General features: G+C 43.0%; 1 protein-coding gene across 5 annotated transcripts in view; it reads left to right on the forward strand.

Annotated features, from left to right (window-relative positions):
- The window catches only part of FAM178B (family with sequence similarity 178 member B), a 160289-nt gene that overhangs the window by 135580 nt on the left and 2173 nt on the right, over nt 1-22536 (forward strand). For all 5 annotated transcript variants that reach the window (XM_072633788.1, XM_072633784.1, XM_072633789.1 and 2 more), the window contains one exon: nt 22127-22204. In XM_072633788.1, coding sequence (XP_072489889.1) covers nt 22127-22204 — 78 coding nt within the window. The remainder of the gene's footprint in view (nt 1-22126; nt 22205-22536) is intronic.

The raw sequence follows: 22536 nt of genomic DNA on the forward strand, positions 1-22536 counted from the left end.
TGAACACTGATAAGAGGTACCATTGGGTGAGACTGGTGTTTTAGGATATTCCTGATCAGAATTGTCAGAAACTCTACAGTGAACAGAGTGTGCAAATCATTTTGGACCCCATGAGCTGTGTCCATCTATTTTACTGACAGCTTTCTCAGTATTTTATCCTCTTTGAGAATATACTCACTGATCTTCATCTTTGGAAGCAGCTCTGAGCCAGTCCAATAGTCTTAGTCATCAGAATATCACTTGAGGAGGGGTAACTCAAGTGCCTTTACTATTAGTAATTCAGATACTGCTCAATTTCCAGGGCTTTGCAAATGGGGCAGCAGAAGAATCAAAGGAGAAAACAGAGCTTGATGTGAATTGCATTGGAAAGGAGACCTGGTTCTTTACTTTAAAATCACTTTTGGTGCCAATGCATTTGGTGTCCTTTATTTTATTACCTCCGGTGAAAGTGGGCAGTCTTGCTTTGGGAGAAGTTCAGTTTTTGAATCCCTAAATTGGAAAGCTTCAGAATTCCTATGCAAGTTAGAGGATACTTAGATTCCATGTTGCCCCTTCTGGATTGAAGTGAATTCAAGGAAATAAACTATGTAATAGGCTTCTCAGAAAAAGAAGAAGAAAAAGGAAAGGAAAGGTGGAGGGGGCATTTGCTATTATGGGAAGTTTGGGATCAGTAAAAGTATTTTGCAGTTTCCCAAAGACAATCCAGTCCTTTCTTCTTCTCCTCTTTTTCAACTCTGAGCCCAGCTTGTTGTCCGTCTGTATTATTTGTCCCAGATATAAATACTCTTATACATCATGGGGGGTCCATTTAACCCTAAATGCATGTGAAATCTGGGCAACATCCATTTGGTTTTCCCTGTGTGGATGAACATGCCACACTCCTTTGGGTAATATCAGATGTCTTCCTAAGGGCAGCTAGTTGGCACAGTAGATGGAGTGTTGGGCCTGGAATCGGTAAGACTCATCTTCCTGAGTTCAAATTGGGCCTCAGACACTTCCTAGCTGTGTGACTCTGGACAAGTCACTTCACCCTGTTTGCCTCAGTTTCTTCAACTGTAAAATTGAGCTGGAGAAGAAAATGGCAAAACCACTCCAGTATCTTTGCCAAGAAAACCCCAAATGGGATCATGAAGAGTTGGACAAGACTGAAATGACTGATCGTTGAAAGGAATGTCTCTTCTGGAGGATCTGTAACAATACTAGTGCCATCCACAAAAAGAGTATATCTATCCATAAGGGATCCCTCCTTGACCTGTAATGTGTGCTGGAGTTCCTCCGTTAGAAAGCAAATACTTTGGGTAAACATCCCCACTATATATACTTGATCCATTTCTACTGCGTTTCTCATCTTTGTACTCCTCAGTGTTGTTTACACTTCTGTAAGCACCTCCGGGATTGTTGATGTTAGAGTCCACGTGTGGTGGTTCCATTATCCTTGATAGAGAAAACAGTTTGTTGTAACAATTTTTGCAAATCTTTTCCATTTTCCTTCTGTTTGTAATCTTTTTTGTTTTCATCATTGAATACACTTGAGATAACTTTGCTTACATGGATAGCTTGCCAAACTTTCTTTCGATTGGTTTTTATTTTCTGTTGTTTCTCTTTGTTTTATGAGATAGTAGTGGTCATAATCACCTATCATCTTTCTTAATAAGATTTTACAAAAGAATTTATATTCAAACCTGGCTTGCCTTTGGCAGCCATCTCCCTGGTTTAACAAGTCAAGGGTTTACTCAGGTGATTTTTTTTCTTTTTTCTGGTCTTGTAACAACTAATTTACATTCTTTTAACTTCTGGAAATTGTTATAATTAATGTTGATGTCATTTCTGTTTTCTCTTTCCCATTTTTATTTTTTAATAGATTATTTAAATCATTCAGGCAATTTGATATAGGTTATACATGTATAACCATGCAAAACATATTTCCACATTAGTCGTGTTGTAAAAGAAAATATAGACAAAAATAAAATGCAAAGAAAAAGAAAGTAAAAAAGTTCACTTTGATCTGTAGTCAGACTCCATTAGTTCTTTCTCTGGGGGTGGACAGCATTTTTCATGGTAAGTCCTTCAGAGTTCTTGGATCATTTTATTGCTGAGAATAGCTAAGTTATTGACAGCTGATCATCTTACAATGTTCTTGTTACTGTTTACAGTGTTCTCCTGGTTTTGCTCATTTCACTTTGCATTAGTTCATGTAAGTCTGTCCAGGTTTTTCTGAGAGCATCTAGCTCATCATCTTTATGTCACAATAGTATTCCATCACAATCATATGCCACAACTTGTTCAGCCATTTCCCACCTGATGGGCATCCCCTCAATTTCTAATTCTTTGCCACCAGAAAAGAACTGCTGTAAATATTTGGGTATAATTCCAAATTGCTCTACCTAATGGTTAAATCAGTTCAAAACTCTGCCAATAGTGCGTTAGTTTCTCAATTTTCCAATATGTCCTTCAATATTTATCATTTTCCTTTTCTGTCCTATTAGCCAATCTAATAAGTGTGAGGTAGTACCTCAGTATTGTTTTAATTTTCATTTCTCCAATCAGTAGTGATTTAGAACATTTTTTTCATATGGCTAACAATAGCTTTGATGACTTCATCTGAAAAGTGATTTCATATATTTTGATCATTTGTTAATTGAGGAATGGCTCTTATTTTTATAAATTTGACTCATTTCTCCATATAATGAGAGATGGAGGGCTTTATTAGAGAAACTTATTTCAAAAATTTTTTTCACCATTGTGATTGCTAACTGTGTTCCCCTCCATCCTATTTTCTCTGTTTATTCTATTCTCTTTCTCCTTTCACCCTCTCCCTCCTCAAAAGTGTTTTGCTTCTCACTATTTCCTCCCCCAATCCATCCTTCTCTGTGCACCATGACCCCCTTTTCTTATCCCCTTTCCCTCCAACTTTCCTGTAGGATAAGACATTTCTATACCCAATTAAGTGTGTATGTTATTCTCTCTTTGAGCTAATTTTGATGAGACTAAGGTTCAATCATTTCCCCTCACTTCCCCGTCTTCCCCTCCACCACAATAGCTCTTTCTTGCCTCTTTTATGTGAGATAATTTACCCCATTTTTACCTCTCACTTTCCCTTTCTTCCAGTGTGTTCTTCTTTCTCACTCTTTAATTTTATTTTTAAAGATGTCATTCCATCATTCCATCATACTCAATCTATGCTTTCTGTCTATATATTCTCCTTTTAACTGCCCTAATAATGGGAAAGTTTTTATGAGTTACAAGTATCATCTTCCCATGTAGGACCGTAAACAGTTTAACTTATTAAGTCCCTTATGATTTCCCTTTCCTGTTTACCTTTGCCTTCTTTTGAGTCTTGTATTTGGAAATCAAATTTTCTATTCAGCTGTGCTCTTTCCATCAAGAATGCTTGGAAGTCCTCTATTTCATTGGATGTCCATTTTTCCCCCTGAAGGATTATATTCAGTTTTGCTGGGCACATGTTTCTTGGTTGCAATTTTAGCTCCTTTGCCTTCTGGAATATCATATTCCAAGCCCACTGATCATTTAATGTGGAAGTTGCCAGATCTTGTGTTATCCTGGCCATGGTTACACAATACTTGAACTATTTCTTTCTGAGTGCTTATGGTATTTTCTCTTTAACCTGGGAACTCTGGAATTTGACTATAACATTCAGGGAGTTTTCATGTTAGGCTCTCTTTCAGGAGGTGATCAGTGTAATTCTTTCAATTTCTATTTTACCCTTTGGTTGTAGAATATCAGGGCAGTCTTCCTTGATAATTTCTTGAAAGATGATGTGTAGGCTCCTCTCTAGATCGTGGTTTTCAGGAAGTCCAATAAAATTTTAAAGTATCTTTCCTGAATCTGTTTTCTAGGTCAGTTGTTTTTCCAATAAGATATTTCACATTGTCTTCTATTTTTTCATTCTTTTGGTTTTTTTTGTTGTTTCTTGATGTTTCATAAAGTCATTAGCTTGCTCAATTCTAATTTTGAAGGAATTATTTTCTTTGGTGATGTTTTGTACCTCCTTTTCCATTTGGCCAATTCTATTTTTTAGTGAGTTCTTTTCCTCAGTGAATTTTTGTGCCTCTTTTCCCATTTGGCCAATTCTGCCTTACAAGTCATTCTTCTCAGTGGACTTTTGTACCTCTTTTACCATTTGGCCTATTCTATTTTTTAAGGTGTCATTAAGGTGCCTCCTTTACCAAGTTGTTGACTCTTTTTTCATGCTTTACTTGCATCATTCTCATTTCTCTTTTCAATTTTTCCTCTACCTCTCTTACTTGATTTTTAAAATCCTTTTTGAATTCTTCCATTGCCTAAGACCAATTCATGTTTTTCTTGGAGAGTTTGGATGTAGGAATTTTGACTTTGCTATCTTCTTCTAAGTGTATGTTTTGATCTTCGTTTTCACCATAGTAACTTTCTATGGTCACAATTTTTTTCTGTTGTTTACTCATTTTCCCAGAGTATTTCTTGACTTTTAACTCCTTGCTAAAGAGGGCTCTGCTTCCAGGGTGCAGGGCTCACTGTCCCAAGCCTCAGTGGTTTTGTGCAACTGCTTTCAGAGATAATTCTAGGGACCTATAAGTTTTTAGTTTTTCAAAGGAGGTATGATCTTTTTTTTTCTACATATACATTCTTATTAAACACATTTTCACATTAGTCATGTTGCATAGAAGAATTAAAATGAATGGGAGAAACAGCAAAACATACCACAAGAGAAAATAGTCTGTTTCATTCTGCATTCCATTTCCACAGTTCTTTCTCTGGATGTGGATGACATTTTGCCTCAAGAGTCCTTTGGGAATGTTTTAGGTCCTTGCATTCCCGTGAAGGACTAAGTCTAACAGAAACAGCCCTTGCACACTGGCTGTTACTGTGTATAATATTCTCCTGGTTCTGCTCATTTCACTCAGCATCAGTTCATGTAAGTCTTTCTAGGTTTTCTGAAGTCCTCCTGTTTGTCATTTCTTATAGCGTAATAGTATTTCATTACATTAATATACCACAGCTTGTTCAGCCATTCCCCAATTGATGGGCATTCCCTTGATTTCCAGTTCTTGGCTACCACAAAAAGAGCTGCTATAAATATTTTTGTACATGCGGGACCTTTTCCCATTTTTATGATCTCTTTGAGATACAGTCCTAGAAGTGATATTGTTGGGTTGAGGGGTATGCACATTTTTGTAGCATTTTGAGCATAGTTCCAAATTGCTATCCAGAATGGTTAGATCAGCTTACAACTCCTAAGGTGGTATGATCTAAGGAGAGGTGTGTTTACTACCCTTTTGGGCTGTGCTTTGGTTTGTGAGCAACTACAAGTGCTCTTTTGTGCCCTAAAATTGTGACGAGGGTCCCTGATCCCTCACAGTCACAACCTCAGATGTGCTAGTGCTCCTCCTTGCCCTGGGACTGCTCCAGAACTGCAACCTAGATCTGAGTATGGGAAAAGCAAAAGAGTCCTGCCCCTAGTGCCAGCAAAGAGACCCTTATAATTTCCTTCTGACAGTTGCTTGACCCTCTTACCATCTGTGGTCTGAGAGCTCCAGAAGCAACCACTACTGCTGCTGATTCATTTACTCCCAAGGCCTGCTTCTGGTTTGTTGGGGCCTGGTCTGCTCGGGTACAGCCTGCACTCTCACCCTGGTGCGACAGACCTTTCCTGCCAAACTTTTAAATTGTCGTGGGCTGGAAAATTGTTCGCCCCTTTCTTTTGTGGACTCTTCCACCCCAGGATTTATTTTAAGGCATTATTTAAAGGTCTTTGGAGAGGTTTGTGGAAAGATCAGATGAGTCCCTGCCTTTTCTCTGCCATCTTGGCTCCACCCCTTCTAGCAATTTTTTTAAAAGAAAGTATTTATGATCTAGAAATATGAGGTTTCTGCATAATCTATTAAGTCGACTCCTCGCATATCTCTTCGTTGAATCATTCTTCACATTTACATAGCATGTTAATGTTTACAAGACATTTTCAACAGGTATATGAAGAATACAAATATATTGATCATTATTCTACAAACTAATTAAAGGATTTAAACATTTAAATTATTTAAACCGAGGCTTGGAGAGATTAAGTAATTTGCCCTGAATCACACAGCCAGCAGATATGGGAGTCAGCCTAGAACCTTTTGTCTCCATCATTCTTTTCACTACAGCATAATCTTCTCCATTGAAATAGTTCAGGCAAGTGCTAAAAAGATGATTCTAAAGGGAATAGAAAAGGAAGGACAGATGTGGGAGACATTTGGGAGGGAGAATAACAGAAGAGATCTACATGAACACACACAGCTGCACACAGACCTTATCACTCGCAGACACACACACGTTCTTAGACATGCATAGAATCCAGTCTTCAGCTTGGCAGGTAGCGGAGCAGGGTTTTCCTGTTCACCCTCTCTATGGGTCAGGGTCTCTAGATTCAGCCAAAGTAGCAGGAAGAGCCAGCTAGTGCCTGTCCCCACACCCCTAACGTGGAGTATCAAGGGAGAGAGGAAGGCTGGACCTGGGTGGGAGCTTTGTGGCAAGCACTTAACCACTGTGTTATATACCCTCAAACTACCTCCATCTCCCAAGATCACAAGCTCCAACTCTGACAGCCCAGGATGACCTTCTGAAGCACATGAGCAAGAAACAGAAGTACATCAGTATTAGATTTTGGCAAGCCGGTTGTTGTTCCAACTCTCTTTTAGTTAGAGATAGGACCTCATAGGACCATATATTCAGACCTGAAAGGAATTTTAGAGACCATGTAGCCCCATTCCAGGATTTTACAAATGAGAAACCAAGACTTTTAGGTGATTTTCCCAGGGTCATGCAGAGCCAGGATTTGAACCTAGGCCTACTGACTCCAAATTCTTTGCACATGTTCCATTTTCTTTCCCCCTTTCTGAGAGAATAGGAAGGAAGCATAATGTTTAAGAAAAAGGATTGGAGGCCTAGCAAGGGAAATGACTTGCTCAGTGCCAAATCCAGAGTCCATTAATAAAACCTGGATAGAACTCAGAAGCTTGGGTTCCCACTGCAGATTCTCTTTGCATTGACGCAACTGATGTGTTGTATTAAACCTATGTATGTAAGGGGTCCGGCTTGGTTAAGGGTGGGCTCCCACCAGTGTCATGTGCTATGCCTCATTATTCAGCTGCAGCAGTGACAGCCATGATCCCTTGCCAGCAGAAGTAGGGCCACAGAGTGTTGCTGCCATTAAGCGGACATTCCCAGCAGATGTTCCGGAAGCTGTGTTCCAGGCCAGATGCTGCCAGGCTGTTTCCCATTGCCCTAGAGCAGCCTCATCCTTAACCCATGTCAAAAAAGCTGCCCTCTTCTGTCTCCTTGAATAGGATGTTTCAACTTCTGGGATGGAGCTGCAGCGGAGGACTGGGGTAACTATACCCTTAGCTCCCTCGGCTTGTCCCATCCCTTTTTCAGATCTCTCCCCAGGGCATTCCCATGTCCAATTCCCCCCCTTCCTACTGTCCCCACCCCTGGGTCCTCATACATTTGGATGGGAAGGAATTGCGTGTCATTCTGCCTCATTTCCTGGTGGCCCCGGGTTATTCTCCCTTTACCCCCACCCCCACCCAGCTCTGGGATTTGTAACTGATAACAGTTCTCAATTAGTCATTTGCAAAGTCAAATACCCTCGGTTGGGACTTTTTTTTTTATTGGAGTGGGGAAGGCAAGACAATTAGGGTTAAGTGACTTGCTAATGGGACTTTTTAACCTTTTTGTGTATGTGTCTGGGACCTTCCCCAAGCTGTGGCAGTCTGGTGGAATCTGTGGACCCTTCTCAGAATAGTGTTTTCAGATGTATAAAATAAAATACACATGAGTATAAAAAAGAGCAATTATGTTGGAGTACAGCTATAAATATATTATATATATTATATGTATGTACGTGTGTGTATATATATATATGTATATATCCATTTATTTATTTATTTGTCTGTTAGGAGTTCTGAGGTTTAATCCTTCCCTCAGGAAACAGTGCCTTAGAGGCTTCTGGTGCTGAAAAACAGAAGAAGAATCTCCTTTATGAAAATAACCTTTCAGGCCTAGGACTGAAAGGGGATGAATGAGTTGGGAATGCGCAGCATAATTTGTTCATTAGAATGATGACAAGAAGGAATAAGGAATCAAAGACAGAAGGGAGGAAAAAAATAGAGGGAGAAATCCAGGTGATAATAAGTGGCTGAATAAAGATGGGGATTTACCCTGAGAAAGGACCACCCCCTTGTTCTTTCTTCCGGAAGGACCTGCCAGGCCAGCTGCCTTCTCCACTTTTATGCTCAGCCTTTGGCTTGTGGCCTTTATGCTGCCTGGCCTCTAAGATGACTCATTATTAATTACTGTTGTTGTTATTTGCCTAGTGTGTGATAATGGACATAGGTCTTGCCTTTAGGGCCTAAAGGCAGAAAGTGACACTTGTGCATGGCTGCTGGTTAGAAGATGCCCAGGCCTCTCCCTCTTCTTCCTCAAGATGGCATGTGAGCCTTTCTTCTGCCAGTTCTAGGCTATAGGCCGAGTGCAAGTGATCATTGAATATTACCCAAAGAAGCCTGTCTAGTTTCACTCCAGACCCAGAGATTCTGGTTTGAAATAGCCCAGGGAAGTCTAATCGAATAGTAGGTCACAGCCAGTGTGGGAACACTGGTTAGTCTTAAAGCTGACGTGAAGTTTTGGGTCCACTCTTGAGTGCCCCAGAACTGTTGCAAATACTCAATCCCTGATAAGTAGATTTGATTTGCAGCTGGGTCCAGAAAGGTGAACTCTCTTCTCTGAGAAAACCTGAGTAGAGGCTGAGCTAAGCTTGACTTCCAGATATTCAGTTGTAAGCAAAAAGCAGATAATGGAGACTTTGTGTTAAGGAGTACTTCATGCCATAGCATTCATCCCATTATACAATTCCTTACCTAGAATCCCTCTGCAGTAAGATAAGCAAAGATAATGGAGATCACCTTGGGTCCTGCTTGCCTCAGACAGCAGGGCCTGGACAGTCTATATCAACGGTGTGCTGTATGACACACTTTTTAAGTTTAATCTGAATTATTAATATTTTCTTATCTTTTTTAAATCTAGTCAACCAATAAAACAATAAATCAAACACTGACTTGTAGTATTTGTAGCATTTCCAAGGTGTAACTGCTCACCCACTGAAAATTTAATAATTGGCTCTGAAGGGTCAGCATAAGCTGCCTCCAGCACACCTCTGCTCTGTACCCTCTGTTCTCTAGTACAGAGTCATCTTGGGGGGGCATCTACGTGACTCAGTGGTTAGAGCTTGGGGCCTGGAATCAGACACTTAGCTATGTGACCCTGGGCAAGGCTCCTAACCCCAACTGCCTCAACAAAACAAAGTCATCTCAGCAGTTAGTGTCCCACAATATTCTTTATCCCCTTCCCCCAGAACATTCTTGGCTTGGTTCCTCCAACTTTGTCCATATGTGCTTTACTTTATTATTACCAGTAGCCCAGAGTCAAGGAGACTTCAGAGGGCATCTAGTCTAACTTGTACTTTCACAGCAATTCCCTCAACAACACATTGAATCATTGATTCTTCAGCCTTTCCTTGAAGATCTCCAACAGCCCATTTCCATGTAGGCAGATCTCCCTTAGCCTAATACTCCTTCTCCTAATAACAATGCCTTTAAATAGCAATTCGGGTTTACAGAGTTCTTTCCTCACAACCAGTTTAGGAGGCTGACACTAAGAGTATTATCATCCCTACTTTACAGAAAAGGGAGTAGACTCTGCAAAATTGAATAATTTGGATTACATAGGTGGTACCAGAACTGGGACTCAAATCTCAGTTCTCTGAGTCCAAATCCAGACCTCCTTCTTTCCTATTGGAAAGAAAAATCAAGCCTTACTATTCCTTCCACGCTGTCTATATTCCTTGTCTTTCCATAGGGTGGCAGGGGCCAGCTGGTGGGAGCCCTGTGAGCTGTCCTTGGACCAGGCACTGACTCAGCCAGTGGCTAAGGCAGCTCTGCTGGAAAAAATACAGCACTGTTGAGTAGCATCTTCCATGACAGCCTGTGAGCTGGGGTTTTCCTTGTAGCCAAGTCGTACTCTCCCACTAACTAAGCAGCTGTCCTAGAGCTGGGTTGGAATTGATCCACCCAACCCCAAGATGGAGAGAACAACAATCCTTGTGCCCTTCTGGCCAGAGCAAGATTTGACAGCCTTGTGCTATTCAAATGTGCTAGAGGGGACCTGATTGTAGAACTGGGGTTTTGGTGTTTTTGTTTTTATTTTTAAATAGGATTATGTTAAGATTGAATACTTGCTTCTTGCAAGGTGAGGAAAAAAATTCTCCTGCTATGGAAACTATCATCATTTTGGTTAGATTCACTTAAAGTGATTTTCATATAAAAAATTACTTTCTCCTTTTTATTCCTGACTTGTGCACCGTGGCAAGCTCGCCTGTCCTCTTGGCATCATCTAGAGGGAAATTTTACAAATGGAAAAGCATCATGGGAAATGTCTGTCCATCCACTTTTCCCATCTGGCACAAGAATTACTCTCTCCCTCCTTTCCCTATCTCAACCCCTACCCATACGCCCAAGCTGAGAATACATTCTCCTAGATGATTTGATTTCGGTGGGTTTTTCTGAATTCCTACTTCTAATAAACCACTGTGCTAGGGACTTTTTAAATTTTTTTACAGGAGCCGCAGGGAGGGTGGGAAACTCACAAAGGAATATAAGATTCCCGACATCGGGAATGTTACAATCTTGCCAGTATTGGGTTTAGACATGTCCTCTTCTTTCCATCCAGATTCTGGGACTCACCCAGCTGCTCAGTAAGGTTCTTCTTCACCTTGTCTTTTCCTTGGGATTTTCAGGCTCTAGTTATATCTTCTAATCTTCGTTGTTGGAATAGTTACATTTCGTGAGAGGAATTAAGCTGCCTCAGCTTGTTATCTCATTATTTTGCAGCAAGAGAGGGAACTGAAGTAGGAGGAGATTCCTTTCCCAGAGTTTCTCCAGAGTGAAAACCATGGGGACTCCACTCATATCTCCCCTGTGGTACTTCTCTGACATGGAGCTGTGAAGGTGCACTGGTGGGATCTGGTGGGATCTCCAAGCAGTCTGCAGCTACATCTGATCCCTTCTCTCTAGGGATGACTTTGGGTGTCTTGTGGTTAGGCAACACTAGCAGGGAAAGTGTTGTGCCAAGGTAGGGGTGCTGTGCCCCACAGATTGGACTCCCTTTCCTGCTGCTGAGGAATACAGAGCTCCCATAGCAATCAATCAGTAAGTGCACCGTTCTAAGCACTGGGGATACAAAAAGACACAAAAGACAGCCCCTGCCCACAAGTAGCTTAAAATCTAATAGGGGAGACAAGATGGCAACAAATATATACAGAGTGAGCTATATGCAGGATAAATAGGAAATAATTAACAGAGAGAAAGTTTCAGAATTAAGAGGGGTTGCAGAAGGCTTCCTAGAAAAGGTGGGACAGGAACAGGCTTGCTGGAGTTCACCAGACGGTCACCACAGGCCTGCAGCAGGAAATGGGACTTGCACCTGGTTGTTTACTCCTTGTCTTAAGGGACCCTCCCTTTCCCCTTTCCTACCTCCCCCCCACATACACACACACACACACACATGCATACACTACACACACCCACATACCACATACACACACACCATACCACATACACACACCACACACACCACATACACACCACACACACACCACACATACACACACCACACAAACACCCACACCACACACACACACCACACACATGTACACACTGCACACACCCACATACCACATACACACACCCCACACACATGCACACACCACACACACACCACACACACACATGTACACACTGCACACACCCACATACCACATACACACACCCCACACACATGCACACACCACACACACACCACACACACACATGTACACACTGCACACACCCACATACCACATACACACACCACACACACCCCCCACACACATGCACACCCCCCACACACCCCCCACACACACCACACACACACCCCACACACATGCACACCCCCCCCACACCACACACACACCCCACACACATGCACACCCCCCACACACCCCCCACACACACCACACACACACCCCACACACATGCACACCCCCCCCCACACCACACACACACCCCACACACATGCACACCCCCCACACACACCACACACACACCCCACACACATGCACACCCCCACACACACCACACACACACCACACACACACCCCACACACATGCACCCCCCCACATACACCACACACACACACCACACACATGCATACACTACACACACCCACATACCACATACACACACCCCACACACATGCACACACCACACACACCACACACACACACCACACACATGTACACACTGCACACACCCACATACCACATACACACACCACACACACACCCCACACACATGCACACCCCCCACACACCCCCCACACACACCACACACACACCCCACACACATGCACACCCCCCCCCACACCACACACACACCCCACACACATGCACACCCCCACACACACCACACACACACCACACACACACCCCACACACATGCACCCCCCCACACACACCACACACACACCACACACATGCATACACTACACACACCCACATACCACATACACACACCCCACACACATGCACACACCATACACACCACACACACACACCACACACATGTACACATACCACACACCCCCCACACACACCACACACACACCCCACACACATGCACACCCCCCACACACACCACACACACACCCCACACACATGCACACCCCCACACACACCACACACACACCACACACACACCCCACACACATGCACCCCCCCACATACACCACACACACACACCACACACATGCATACACTACACACACCCACATACCACATACACACACCCCACACACATGCACACACCACACACATCACACACACACACCACACACATGTACACACTGCACACACCCACATACCACATACACACACCACACACACCCCCCACACACATGCACACCCCCCACACACCCCCCACACACACCACACACACACCCCACACACATGCACACCCCCCCCCACACCACACACACCCCACACACATGCACACCCCCACACACACCACACACACACCACACACACACCCCACACACATGCACCCCCCCACACACACCACACACACACCACACACATGCATACACTACACACACCCACATACCACATACACACACCCCACACACATGCACACACCATACACACCACACACACACACCACACACATGTACACATACCACACACACACCCCACACACCACACACACACATACCACACACACATGTACACACTGCACACACCTACATACCACATACACACACACACACCACACACATGCATACACTACACACACCCACATACCACATACACACACACCATACCACATACACACACCACACACACCACATACACACCACACACACACCACACATACACACACCACACAAACACCCACACCACACACACACACCACACACATGTACACATACCACACACACACCACACACACACACCATACACACACCACACACACACCACACATACACACACCACACAAACACCCACACCACACACACACACCACACACATGTACACACTGCACACACCCACATACCACATACACACACCCCACACACATGCACACACCACACACACACCACACACACACCACACACACACATGTACACACATGCACACCCCCCACACACACCACACACACACCACACACACATGCACACACCCCCCACACCACACACACACCCCACACACATGCACACCCCCACACACACCACACACACACCACACACACACCCCACACACATGCACCCCCACACACACACCACACACACACACCACACACACACCACACACACACATACACACCACACACACACACCACACACACACACAGCACACACACATGCACACCCCCCCACACACACCACACACACACCACACACACACCCCACACACATGCACCCCCACACACACACCACACACACACACAGCACACACACACCACACACACACCACACACACACACAGCACACACACACAGCACACACACATACACCACACATGCACACACCACACACATACACATACCACACACACATACCACACACACACACCACACACACACACCCCCACACACACCACACACACACACCACACACACCACACACACCACACACACCACATACACACCACACACAAACACACACCACACACACACACCACACACGCACACAGCACACACACACACCACACACACATACACCACACATGCACACACCACACACATACACATACCACACACACACACACCACACACACACCACACACACACCCCCCACACACACAGCACACACACACACACATCCTCTATGCTGTTTCTCCCCCTTGGTGGCTAGGAAGTCTTTAGCAGGACTCTCCATAAAGGATAATGCTAACTCGGGGAAGCAGATTTTGTCTCTCTGTGAGGAGGCGTCTGTTTACGTCCTTGCAGTCTCAGCATATCACCAAAGTTTCCAGGGAAAGGCCCCAATCTTGATTTTAAGTTATAAGTGACTTTAAAGTTCTAATCAATTCTGTTTGGCCTCGGTCCCTGGGCTTCCTTGAACCAATCAGCGCAAGACTCGGGAGCAAGGCAGCCTTAGGGGCCTTCCCCCAGTCAGGGCCTCTAATGACAGAGAAAAACCTTTGAATCTTGAAAAGTAGCTCAGAGCCTCTGCAAGCTCCTTCCTGGTCAGCACATAGATTTTCTTCCAGAGAATGGCCACACACAGGAAAACATGAATAGGGCATTTGCTAATGATTTCCTCCCACTCCTTCCCCAAGCAGGTCTAAAACCATGTTGGGCTTTTCCTTCCAGATATGATTATGGGAATAGAACATGGGAATGAGATGGCAAATCCTTTTTCTTTGTGGTCATGAACAAATTGTTTTAATCTTTCTGAGCCTCAGTTTCCTGATCTGTAAAAGGGAGATAAGAATATCTATTCTCTCAACCCCCTAGGGCTGTTTTGAGCATTAGACGAGGTAATGTAGTTTTGTTGATTACTCACGTCAGACTCTTTATGACTCCAGGAGTGTTTTTGCCATTTCCTTCTTAAGCCAGTTTTACAGATGAAGAAACCGAGGCAAACAGGGTGAAGTGGCTTGCCTAGGGTCACACAGCTGGTAAGTGTCTGAGGCTGGATTTGAACTCAGGTCTTCCTGACTCTATCTACTATACCACCTAGTTGCCCAAGGTAATGATTAACAAATATCAACTATTGTTGTTATTAAAAGTCAACCCATTCCTTAAGACCATTTCTTTAAAATCTTTGAGGAGCGTTCTAGCTGGAAGTATTCTTTTCCTCCTCTGAATTCTCAACTTGATATAGTACAAAAAGCACTAGATTGTTCATCTGAAGACCAGGGGTTCAAGTCTTAGCTCCTCCACTTGCTAAGTGTGTGATCTAAGGCAAGTCAATTCTCTAAGCACCAGTTTTCTCCTCTGTAAAATAGGGATACTAATCCTAATTCGGTTTGCCTTGGTGTGAGAATCAAATGAGGTGATAATATATGTGAAGCAATATATAAACCTTAAAAATGCTGCAGAGATGTCTCTGTTATTAGAGCGTTTCTGCCACTTACTCAGTTGACCCTTACAAACCACACACTACCAAACATGTATGAAACTCTGATCATAGATTTAGAATGGGGAGGAACCTGGTCCAACCCCTTCATTTTACAGATGAGACCCAGGAAACTGAAGTGATTCGCTTAATGTCATACAAGGTCAGGATTTGAATTCAGCCCCTCTGATTCTAAGTCTAACTCTGTTGCCACTCCATGGCTCTGCTTTTCTCTATGCCCATTGAGAATTTATTCTTCTCTTTCCTATGCTGATCTAGCTCCCAAATTCTTAAAATGAAAGGAATAATCCTTCGTGAAAATATAGGGTTAGAAACCTATTTTCTAAGGGTAGGTTCTGTGGGGGCAGGACTGTATGTTTTGTCTCGTAACAGACCTTGCTTATGCTAGCAACATAAGTACTTATAAGGAATCGACTTCCTAAGAAGAAGTATGCAATCTGAATTATGCTTCTCATTTTGGTACTGGGTGCAGGAAGTAATGGAGAGATAGAGTTATGGGATCTAGACATGATGTTTTCTGGACTTTTATGTTGTATTAGGTTTTTTTTTTGTGAATGTGTCTCATTTCCCTTACTAAATTGTTAAGTTCTTTTAGAACCGAAACTCTTTTTTTTTTTTGGAAGCAGTCAGGAATAAGTGACTTGTTAGTCACACAGGGTCACACAGTAAGTGTCTGAGGCTGGATTTGAATTCAGGTCCTCCTGACTCCAGGGGCAGTGCACTACAGTGACTGTATCTAATGTTGCTTCTTGCCCAATACCTAACTCATTGCTTTGAATATAGTGGGCCTTTAATAAATATTAGTTAATTACTTACTGAATAATATATGACTAGATGTTAGTGTGTCCTCCTTAGTTTAACATCCAGAGGTATGAGCACTGGGAGGCCCTTGGATAAGAGGATGCTGTCCGATGTTCGTTTGTGTTTGGTGAAATGACTAGATACCAGTCAAGAACAAACTCAGTAGTAGTAGCTTTCCTGATGAAAAGAGAGGATCAGACTGTGACTCTCCACCTCACCTCAGAAAGACAACTGTGGAGGTGGAAACACCCAACCTCTCCCCCCAGGCCTGACCCTGGCCCTCTGACCTCCCAGTGGGGAACAATCCCAAAAGGCACAGAGGTTGTTTTCTGAAGAGGAGGAGGGGCAGGATGCTTGCTAATAAATTAGAAGCAGAAAGAAGAACAAGTTTCAGAGCAGACTCCTCTATTTTTTCCCTTATATCCTTCAGCCACAGGAAAAAGAGAAACACTTCAGAGCAAGGTACATTTGGAAAGCCAGCTACTTTTTTTTTTTTTTTTTGGAATAATCAGGCCTGGCTCTGATACTAATGTGCCAGAGCCTAGAAACCAGACACAGACAACTGAATTCAATTCCATAGACATTTGCCAAGCACCTACTGTGTGCAAGTCATTTTGTTGTGACATGCAGTCTGCAGGCAGCAGCAGTCTGCCAGTTATAGCTGGGAGATAGGGGAATCTTTTCATAAAACAAAGGATTCCCCCATTCCAAGAATAAAAACTCCTGGGGCAGCATCTTCTGGAGGATAGAGAGAAGGAGAGCTCACTGGGACACCCAGCAGTCTCTAGTCCTGTCGAACAGTCTCTGCCCCAACCAGATCAGCCAGTACAGTGAATGTAGGCACTTTCCAGGTGTTTGTGGTATACAAATAGATGAGAGGCATTAGGAAGAAATTGGTGAGAATAGGAGAAGGTGGTAGTGTGGAATCAACTAATCTGTCGTCCTTTCTCAAGTTCTTACGCTGTAGTGATCATGGGAGATCTCCAAAAAGAAGCAACAGGTGAGCTTCAACTTATTCCTCTAGAAGAGCTTGTTCTGGTTTAGATCTGACTCAGGCCAGTCAAAATGAGCCACTTGTAGGTCACACAGTAGTTAACAAAAAGAGATTTATTGAGCCATAGCAGAAGGATATTCAACAAGGATAGGCACTGAGGATGCTTTGAGTTGATTCAGAGTTACCTGTCATGATCCATCAGCTAGGTATCAGACGGCCCATGGAACTCCTTATGGCCGCCTTGGTGTCTCCCATGATGAAGTGACAGCAGTCTGAGTCTTTAACTCCCTAAGCCAAGCACTTCTTGCGGAAAGTCTTAATACCTTTAAAAAAAAAAAGAAAGAGGTAGCTTACCTTGCCTTTCATAGGGAATAGGGAGGATGGGACAGTGCTGGAGTAATATAGTATCCTGGTCACATATGGTTTCTTAACTTTTACTGTGTCATCAACCTAGTGAAGCCTATGGAACCCTTCTCAGAATGGCATTATATTTACAATATAAAATACATAGTTCTTAGTGTTCTGAAGAAAGCCAATTATGTTGAAATTAAGTTATCAAAATATATATTTTTAAAACCAAGTCCAAGTTTAAAGAATTCAGGTCTGCCCTCATGGAAAATAATGGGTCTGTCTTTGGAGGTTAGGGTTCCGTGCTGTTCTGTAACAAGAAGGTTGGGCTTTTAACCCATCCAATGAGGGCTTTGTCTCTCAGAGACGGATTCATCCACTTCTCTAGGAAAAGTAACGTGATGAAGATAACATTTAATAGGGACAAATGTAAAGTCTTGCACTTGCAAAAATAAACTGCACACATATAGAATGAGGGAGACGTGAGTGTCTAGAAATTCATGTGAAAAAGTTGTGATGTGGTAGCCAGAAAAACCAATGTGATCTTCAGCTGCATTAATAGAAGTAAGTTCAGTACCAGGGTGAGGAAGGTGCTGGTCCCGTTGTTGTCTATCCTACTCAGACAACATCTGGAGAACTGTTCAGTTCTGGGCACTGTGTTTTTAGCAAGGATATCTACCACTTAGAGTATATACACAGGAGGGCAAGTAGGAAGGGGAGAAGCTCAAAACCAGGCTGTATATGAATTGGAATTCCATATGTTGGTGGAACTGGGTGGGCGTGGGGGGATAAGAGAGCAGTTTTCAGCTGGCTGAAAGGATGTGGTGGGGAAAAGAGTTTAGGCTTGTTTTGCTTGGTGGGAGCTAAGGAGATGCAGGCTTCTGGTCAATATAAAGAAAAACTTTTTAACAGAGCTAGGGTCAGTTGGTGGTGCATTGATCCTGGAGTCAGAAGAACTGAGTTCAAATCTAGCCTCAGACACTTACTGGTTGTGTGACCCTGGGCAAGTCATTTAACTGAGATTGCTTCCCAGAACCCCAGAACAAAACAGAGCTGTCTAAAAATGGAATAGGTTGTTTTTAAGGGTATTGAGGTCCCCATCACTAGAACTTTACTTGTTGAGGGTGCTGTGAGTTGGATGCATGAGTAAGCTGAGCAGGATGGCGTCTGAGTTTTCTTCAGGCTCTGCATGAATAAGGTGACCAGGTTGGTGCTTGGTAGAAGGGAAACTTTGGGAGCATACTGTATTGACAGTCCTGTTCTAGTGTGATCATCACCAAGCTATAGCTGTTATCCTGGCTCTCCTGATGGACTGGGTCAATTTCTTTCCTACCCACCAAATCCAGGATGATTTGCTTTTGTAATTTCTGATACCCTTGGGCAGCTGGAAGTGCTGGAGTGAAGGAAAGAGAAGGAGACAGACCTAGGGAAGAGCACACTGGTGGGCAAAGGGCTAGGAGCAAACTTATTTCAGTTTCTTTTTCTGACTTCATGTGTTTTTCATAGACTTCTGTCGCACTCCATATACTTGAAATACATAAGAGCATGATTTTTCTGAACTTTGGAGGTAACTTGTCTGCTAGGTTGAATTATTTTGATTTTTGAGGTGATTAATTATATCTTATGGTATTTTTAAATTTTTACTTTGGTCAAAGAGAAGGAAAGTTGGTTGACTGATTAGGTGGGAGTATGGGCATAATACCCTGACATCTGGTGCACAATCCTGATTGGCCGAGAGTGGGCCTGGGATTACAAAATTAATGAATGAGTTTAATCCATATTGCCCAGGTGTATAAAATCCACAATAGTCTAGGCCTTCTTTAGCTGGAGAGCATCATGGGCCAAATTAAGCCTGGAGAAGATTGTGACTGGTTTAAATAGCTTAGCCACATTTAAGAGCCACCTGGTCTGGGACTGGACGTGTCTTTTCAAATTCATACTTCTAATGACCTTCCCCAGGCATATTATTTCTGATTTTGTGAAGTCTCATTTTCCTTGTAAATTCTAGAAAACATATTCTCTTCCTAGTTGTATGGAAACAATGGAAGAAAAGGGAGTGGATACCAGAATGAGGCATTGGGTTAGGGCATCTGTGATGAGAAGGAGGAAAGAATATTAGGGACTGGATGTGGCAGATCTCTGAACCCGGAGAACCAAGCAAACTTGGGCAGAAGAGTCCAGGAGGGTTAGTGTTTTGGATTGGAGTTTAGACATCAGTGGAAGTCTGAAGCCAAAGATGGTTTCCCTATACCAGTTCTAGTATTCCCAGAGAATTGACTTCTGTTAGCAAAGCCAAGGGCCCATGGCTGGATCCTATAGAGGATTATAGATTTAGAACTGGAAGGGACATTAGACACCATTTAGTTTAACTTTCCATTTTGCAGAGGAGGAAACTGAGGCCCACAGAGATTGTGTCTTCCCCAAAGACACATAACTACATTGCAAGGGCAAGATTCCTTTGATACCAAAGCCTGTGCTTTGATGCCTCTAATGAGAACAGCACATAAATGAGTTGATTGTGTGATGACAACCCCGTAGTTTGAGGAATATGTTATAGTCACTGGATTTAGAGCTGGTTGTTTGTTGTTTAGCCGCATTTGACTCCTCATGACACTCTTTGGGGTTTTCTTGGCAAAGATAACTAGAGTGTCCACTAGTTCCTCCTCCAGTTCATTTTACAGATGAGGAAACTGAGGCCAACAAAATTAAATGACTTGCCCAGAGTCACACAGCTAGTAAGAATGCAAGGTCAGATTTGGACTCACAAAGATGAGTTTTTCTCATTCCAGCTCTGCCCACTGTGCCACCTAGCTGCCTTGTACCACCTGGAGGAGACCTTAAAAGCCATCCTGCACACTCCTTTGTTTAATAAATCTGGGAACTGAGGTGTACATATGCCTAAATATTGGTACAATATTGATTAATTGGTAAACATTGATTGAAGTGTTTCAGTGGATTTGAACTTGGAAACATTTCTTCTGCTGCTCTTACCTTACATATTAGTGTTCATCTCTTCTTTGCCCAGTAGACTATAATGCCTTGAGGGAAGGGGCTGTTTTGTCTTTGTATCCCCAGAATCTAGCATGTAGTAGGTGTTTCAAACATGCTTATATTGGTTTGGGTTGTGTTGGCCTCACCATTTAATCCTTACAAAGGGCCTACAGAATTTGTCTGCCCTCTAGAAATTTATAGCTAGAGAAGGCAAGACTGATGAATACAATCTACTTTCTTTTATAATGGATTTTTGAACTCTGTTTTTATTTTCTTGGAATTATAATATAGAGGTGGTCTATGGTATATGTTTAGAAAAGCTAGAGAGCCATTATATTTTTACTCACAGAAGAAAAGATTTGAGTCTTTCTTTGCAGGAAGGGAAGGAAAAAATTCACTCAGTGGAGAAAAAAGACTGGTAGAATTTGGGTCTGGATGTGTTTGGGTTAGTCCTTCTTCAGTTTCCTTGCAGCCTTGGGTAGATGGGGGCTCCCAGTCCTGCTTACCCAAGTCTTATTGGAGTCATCCCACCCTAGGAGCTACTATTGGAGCTCAATATGAAGCTGAACCCTGTGGTAATGTTTGGTCCTTAAAGCAAGCATCCAGAGTACAGATTAAAGTGTGTGTGTGTGTGTGTGTACATTTATTTGTATACATATGTGCATGTATACATATATCTCTATGTAGTTGTGTCTAGATCTACATGTGTAGATAAACACACATGTATACACATATCTATGTCATATATATCTATGTCTATATCTACCTCTCTGTCTGTCTACCTATCTGGCATGTAGGTAGTGCAATGGATAGAGCACCAGGTCTGTACTCAGGAAGATCTGAGTTCAAATTTGACCTCATATACTTACTAGCTGTGTGACCCTGTGTAAGTCAATTAACCCCTATTAGTCTCAGTTCCTCATCTGTAAAATGGGAACACACTAGAGAATGAGATGGCAAACTGCTCCATTATCTTTGGCAAAGTTCATAGGGTCACGAAGGGTTTGACACAACTGGATGACTGAACAACAACCACCACATATATGTGGTGACTAATCTGGGAATTTGTTTTGCTTGACTCTATATTTGTAATGGATTTGGTCTGGTTTTTTCCTTTCTCAATGGGTAGAGGAGGATAAGGTGGGAGGGAGTGAAAATAAAGTAAAATTGAATTTTAAAAAAGAAAGTAATAAAGGAGAATCCTAGAAATTGAAGAAAAAGCTGTAAGAGGGAAATAAAATCCCCATTGATTCACACCCTCTAACTCACTGCTTCCTTAACAGGTCTGCTATCTGTGCCATAGTCTCCTGAAGCTGGCTGGCATGGTTGTTAGCAGCCAGAAGATCACTACAGACAAGTGGGTGAGTGAGGAGGCATGAAGCTGGAGGGGAGCTCCTGAACTCTTATCTTCACCTGTTTGGTAGAGCTGCGGCAGCTTAGACCATAGATGGGAGCTCAGTGGAAGGAAACTGCAAAAAGTGTGTGGCTGAGTCAAGGACACAGCTGCTGAGTCCTTTTGTTCCTTATAATTCATCATATGAAGGCTTCTTAACCAGAACAGAACAAAGCCTGTGACTGTGAAGGTGAACGAATGCTGGATTTGGAGTCAAGAAGCCTGGAGTTCAAATCCAGCCCCAGACAATTACTAGCTGTGTGACCCTGAGCAACTCACTTAATCCTGTTTGCCTTGGTT

Source organism: Notamacropus eugenii, chromosome 1 (assembly GCF_028372415.1).
Source record: "Notamacropus eugenii isolate mMacEug1 chromosome 1, mMacEug1.pri_v2, whole genome shotgun sequence".
Taxonomy (NCBI): Eukaryota; Metazoa; Chordata; class Mammalia; order Diprotodontia; family Macropodidae; genus Notamacropus; species Notamacropus eugenii.